Source organism: Leuciscus leuciscus, assembly GCF_965113295.1.
Source record: "Leuciscus leuciscus genome assembly, chromosome: 9".
Taxonomy (NCBI): Eukaryota; Metazoa; Chordata; class Actinopteri; order Cypriniformes; family Leuciscidae; genus Leuciscus; species Leuciscus leuciscus.
Window position 1 is genome coordinate 35406202 of NC_138733.1, and position 6521 is coordinate 35412722.

The window sequence follows — 6521 nt, forward strand, 5'->3', positions numbered from 1 at the left end:
TGTTGTCATTACAAGATAATTATCTGTTCTTTTATCCCACTGAGAGTAGCTCTGGACAGAGAGGCCTTCTGGGCATAGGGACTAAGGCAATATGAGAGTGGAAAAATACATAATGACCTTTAACAACCATGTTTATTAAAGTCAAATTAGGCCATATGGACCCATATGAATTACATCATTTGGTATGTTGCATAATGATTTCAGTTATTAGCCATGAGCTAAAGAAGAACCACCATACCTGGTCACCATTACTGTTTTTTTTACAGTATATATATATTATTATATATTATTATTTTATTCAAAGCTTGCACCTTGGAACCTATTTCAAGGTTTGCATTCTCGAGCCACCAGGCACTGTTGTTGTGCGAATGAGCGGGCCGGAGTGCGTTAAGGGTTTTTTGTTAGAACAGTGTTGTATAAGCGGCCCCTAAGTTAATAACTAATTATCTTTGCAACGGAAGTGAATTGATCAAAACTGCCTTTAGCTGGGCAATAACTTTATTCTAGAGCTACTGTAAAGCCCAAACAATCTCTGTTCCTTTAATTTAAATAAAATATGTAATTAGAGTTAAGAGTGCAACTAAAGGAAACACTAATCACAATTATTGTGACTTCAACTGAAACAAATTAGAGTTAAACCCCTGTTAATTCTCAATAACACCTTCTGTATACGTCTGACAGAAATAAAGTTAATCCGGTTAGTAATAAGCGAAGCTGGAAATGCTGTTTTTGGAGTTGTTTAACCCTCCTCTGCTGAGATCTTGAGAGATTTAATGTCTTCTTTTCTCTTCAGTTGATTTCATCTAAGGCTGTGTCTGGAGTCAGTTGTAGTTCTTGTGTTTCTGCTCGTCTCTTTTTCTGTTCTCTTCTTTTCTTCAGTGATTCTGCATGTTAACAGGCTTATTAAGGCTGAGATGACTCCATATTTAATATACACACATTTTGTGGCTCACATACGGTCCAGTTCTGGTTTATTTCTTTGCTCTTGGCTGACATGTGGCATTGCTATGGCCTGCTTGTGGCCCAGATCTGGCAAACAGGAGTGAGCCACCCATGGGCCGTCATTCCATGCTGCATGTGGGCCAGATCATCTTTCCACGTGTGCCAGATATGGGCCGGATCTGGGACCTCACAACCTCCAGTCTCAAGCAGTGACAATAGCACTGGTTTGTACCTGTGATCACTTTCATTCCCCACTCTGTACCGACACGCTGTGCTAAAACGCTAGCTTGGCTTGTCGCTCTGTGACTACATCACACTAAATAGCCGGCTGAGCAACGAAGCCAAACACAGTTCAGACTCTGTCCTTATAACTTAACTAATTCTAGTGTATGCACATGATCTTAGATCATGAATGCAATGACATTGTGACTGACAATTTATAATGAATATTGTTTATTATGTTTATTATCAAAAAGATGAACAGGTTTGTTTGTAGAATAGAGCAGCAGAGGTAAATCTGTAAAGAATTGTTTTACATTCTTTGGTAACACTTTAGAATACTGTTTCTTACTTACTGCATAACTAATAAGGAATTATTGAAGAACTAATAGGTCATTCTTCTTTAACTTCTTCACTACTGTTAACTACTAAGGAAGATGTGTTAACTAATCAGTATGTAATATAATTTTATGATTGTGTTAAGTAACAGTTAGTTAATCAATAACTAATGAATTCTGTCATACCTCCTGAAGAACTACTATTTGTCATGATTCCGGTCTTGTGTTCCCCAGAGAATGTGTAATAGGAAGAGAATTGGCACTCTCTGCTTACTTCCGGTTTCTGGACTGGCTGCAGTAACACGTCTCTGTCCATGCGGGGGCGCTCGCAGGCGAGTGCAGAATGAATGGAGGTCTATGGCGCTATACCTCTCAAAATACACTTTTCTCAGGATATAATTTTTTGTCTAGTAATTTGAATGTTGTATTCGAAAGGGGATGCAAAGAAATTACACACTGCTGGGTGTTAGATTTTTTAGAGTCACTTATTTGCTTTAAAAAGTCTTTTAAAATGTCAATGTCGTCATACACATCGTACGACCAGAGATACTGCTTACGGCAATCCTTCAGTCGCGTTGGTGCTTTCGCGCTCTGCACTTTCTTTTCTCTCGAGGCATCGACAACACAGCTGACACAGGTAAATACACGTGCTAGAAGAGTTTTTGTTTTGTTTGTTTCTGGTCCCGCTTCGGATGCCACGATGCCATCAAGCGGTATCTCTGGTCATAATCAGTCCTTCACTGACCAATCAGCGTTCATTAGCAGAACGCTAGCGTGTTATGGGCAACAACAACTCAACCTGTAAGAAATCGAAAGGACATAAGTACTCGTTCATTCAATTTTCGACGTATAACCCATGTTGAACTTGCAAAACCTACAATAAAATATGAGATTTCTCAACGGCAATCGGGTGAAAGAGACAAATTTAGCCGTCTAGCCCCATAGACTCCCATTCAGTCTGCACTCGCCCGCGATCACCTCCAGTGGAACTCTAATGGAACTGCAACCAAGATAGATACAATGGGGCTAATAGGAAGTGCCAAGGCTCTCCGTAGACGGGCTCTGTGTTCCCCTTGTCTTGTGTGGACTTTTATGTTATTTCCTGTTCTGTGCTAAGTTTTGTATTCCTTTGTAGTTTTTCTTATTGATTAGTTCCTGATTGTTCCGAGGTGTGTCTTGTTTGCCAATCTCCCCTTGAATGAATTTTTACCCAAGTGTTTCTCGTGTTCTTTGTCTGGTGTTGTCCTTCTATGGATGTTATGTGTGTGCTTGTTGTCAGTTTTGTTTGCTTTCCTTGCCCGTGTCTGCATTTATCAGTTTTGCCTGGATTTATTATGTTTGTTTGAATAAATGTTTGCTGAATCTGGATCCCACTCTCGTTTCTCTGAAACAGCCTCCATTACACTATTAATTATCTACTTATTAAGGTTCAAGAAAAATAACTAATAACCAACCTCAGATTAGTTTTTATATTTTATATACAGTGCTGTTTTTGTGTCTGTTTTCCTCAGCATAGAATGCCATTGAGTAAGTTCATGTATTTGAGGCAACAACTGAGGGAAACTGAAAATATAGGGAACATATTAGTAATTAATAAATAATTATCAAATAATTCTGCATTATTCTGCAAAGAATTACTTAGAACCTGAAACAGTATTCTAAAGTGAAAATATAGGGAACTCATTAGTAATTAATAAAGAATTACCACATACATCTGACTCAAACCAGACTTACTGTAAAAAAAAAATAATAAAAAAAAAAATAACGTAATCATCTTAAACTTTGTAAAATACACGACAATGACTCGTTTAGGCTACATGATCTTCCTTTATTTCAGATGAGAACATTTCTTAATACAGCATATATTGTATTTCGTTTTAACATGTAGGCCTACAATAGGCTACTGCTGCCTCGTTTAACAAACATTTTAAAATCAAAAGTTAAACCTTTAAAAGCAATTCAAGTGTAATCAACCGGTCTCTGTTCTCTCGTTTCCACAGTAGTGGTGCTGGATCTCTTGCAGGAGCTGGGCTCGTGTTCGGCAGGGAAACTGCTTAACTTCAGACCGCGCCGAAAGATGCTGTGACTGACTCCATAACCTGCCCATAAACAAACAGTGCACAGCTCTAAGAACATATTTTAACATTTGATGTAAATAGATTTAGTATCTTTATAAATAAAATAATTTGTTTTATGCAAGGGATCAGGCGTTTCCATCACGCTAAAAAGACAGACTCCTTAGCTAGGTAGGCTAACTGACATTGCGTCATGTATGTTGCCTTGCATTAAAATAAAATGATTTACAGCGCAGTAATGATTTTATAGATTAAATAAAACGTACAGAACCCTGCATTTCGCAGAAGAAATGCACCATATCGGGCGGCGCTGAGAACTCTCCAGAAGAGGATGCAAATGCCCGCGCTCTTGCATCACCAAATCACTGTAAAATGTAGGCTACCGCGATATTGCCAGAATTTGAATGGTGCAAAAGAAGTTTAAAATGAATAATAACTAAGTATAATAATAAGGTGTAATGTACATTATGATAAGTTTTGCTAATGAAATAAAACATTTGCTTATAGGTAAATGTCTGCACTTATCTTTCTTATTAGTGCTGAAGAATGACTAAAACTGTCTAAAAAAAGAAATATAAAAAAAAACATTGATCAGTGTTTTTTATTTGTTAAGTACTTTAAAAATGGATTACCTTTGTACTTTTACTAAGGTAAATTTGAAAATGAATAGGCCTAATTATAATTTTACCTGAGTAATATTGTATTGGGGTATCTGTACTTTTACTCAAGTACTTGATGTGTGTTCTTCATCCACCACTCCACAGCTAAAAAAAAACATGGATTATTGTAGTGACTTCTGTGTATGACTGTTCATTAGTAGTTACTTCATAGTTATTTTTCTTGAACCTTAATTAGTAGATCATTAAAAGTAGTTATTCAGGAGGTATGACACAATTCATTAGTTATTGATTAACTAACTGATACTTAACACAATCATAAAATGATATTACATACTGATTAATTAACACATCTTCCTTAGTAGTTCACAATAGTGACTTAAGTGTTAATAAATAATTACCTATTAGTTCTTCAGTAATTCCTTATGCAGTAAGAAACAGTATTCTAAAGTGTTACCCTTTTTTTTTCATCTGTAAATAGGTGCCTTCTCACCTATATAAACATTTGAATAACATTTTCTATTTGACATTTTTTAATAAAACTACAAAAGAGAAGGAATATATGTACAGTATGTATATAAATTTGTAGTTGCTTTCATAAAATGTCTGCAACATTAATATGATAAAATTATGTGAAATTTGTTCTGAAATTCAAGGTAATTTGAAGTGGATTATTTGCATTGACCAAAATAAGAGTTATGTAAATATCAGTTACACATACACAATTTCAGATTCCAACTCTAATGCCATTAAACAATGTACAAAATGTAATATAAGACATTCAAATGTGTCCATATAGGCCTTGCCATTTATTTAGTAGAAATAAAAAGTGCATCATTACTCCTTTGTTCAGTCTTTAAATTAAAACCAAGTGCAAGTATTTTTCTTTGTAATATTTTTGTGAGGCTATTGCTGATCTCCTTTGTTCTAATTCCATAAATAAGTGGATGTAGAAGTGGAGGGATCAGGATAAAATGAATTGACATAAACACATTCACTTCTTTTGAAAGACTGAAATTAAATCGATTGTATATCACAGAAAAAAGAGAGGCCAATGAAAAATTTATAAAAGTAATCAAGTGTGGTGTGCATGTTTTTAGAGCCTTCTTTCGGGCGTTTTCTGATGCATTCAAAGAGACAAATAATATCCGCACATATGATAAGATGACAAAGATTAGAGGTAGAACAACAAAAGCAAGTACCAGACATATGCCATACAGATCTCCCCAGGTATTTTTGGCACAGGAGAGATTAACAACGGCCAAATTGTCACAAAACAACTTGTTTATTGTATACCTGCACATAGGCAACCTTGATGTAAGGTACACCTGTACAGCTAAAGAGCAGATAGGAACACAGTACACAATAAAAAGCAGAAGTCTTATTTTACCCGGAGTCATGATATTGTGATATTGTAGAGGCTTGCAAATTGAAACATACCTGTCATATGCCATAAGTGTCAGTATTGCATAAGCACATGTTGCATAAATATTAATAAAAAATACTTGCAGAATACAGTCAGTATACAGTATATCTTTCATATCATCAACAAGATTCTCCATTATTTTAGGAAGTACAGTAGATGATCCGATTAGTCCATTAATAGCTAGGTTGAATAAAAATATATACATGGGCTTATGGAGAGATGTGTCCAAGCAGATCACCAGCATCAGTGTTACATTTGCAAAAACAGTTGTAAGATAGACTGCAAGAGAGATTACAAAAACTCCATAATTAAGAGCACCAGGTGGTCCATAACTGGTAAAAATCAGAGTGATGTTCAAACTTGGCAGAATCATTTTCCTGATGAAGAGAAAGAAAGGCATTTCACTTTAGAACAAAAATGCAGTACACAATATTAACTGAAGGATTATATTCTGAGAGATATTTACCTAATGTTTACAGACTCACTTGTCTAGTGAGGATCTGAGCTGCTGTAGCTTTATACTGTTTTATTCTACAAGGCCCACCTCCAGTGGATGTCATCTGCTTAAAGGCCCTACTCCCATTTTTTTTATTTTATAATAATTATAATATTGTTAATATTACTATATATCAGTGTTATTAAAATGGCGGACCGCAATCCGGATCTGGACCACGGCTTGGTTACATCCGTACCACGAGACATAATTGCGTCATTTTACCGTTTCTACATATTAAAGTGAGCAACAGGTCAAAACAACTGTCACGGTTCATGAATCGGCTGTCTCATGCTGATGTGTCTGCGTGAGTGTAATTGTATGAGTGTGGTTACTCGTTGTGTTGATTAGTATCACCAGCTGTCATCTATTCCAGTTCTCTTTATATGCCCAGTAATTCCCTCTCATGTT

At 35.9% G+C, this 6521-nt stretch overlaps 1 protein-coding gene across 1 annotated transcript; it reads right to left on the reverse strand.

The window, feature by feature from the left end:
* Positions 1-5000: 5000 nt before the first annotated feature.
* Positions 5001-5990, reverse strand: or60a1 (odorant receptor, family 60, subfamily A, member 1; the record flags this gene model as incomplete). Its single annotated transcript, XM_082180839.1, has 1 exon — positions 5001-5990. The coding sequence occupies one exon, from the start codon at positions 5988-5990 to the stop codon at positions 5001-5003; it is 990 nt and encodes a 329-aa protein (XP_082036965.1).
* Positions 5991-6521: the final 531 nt, after the last annotated feature.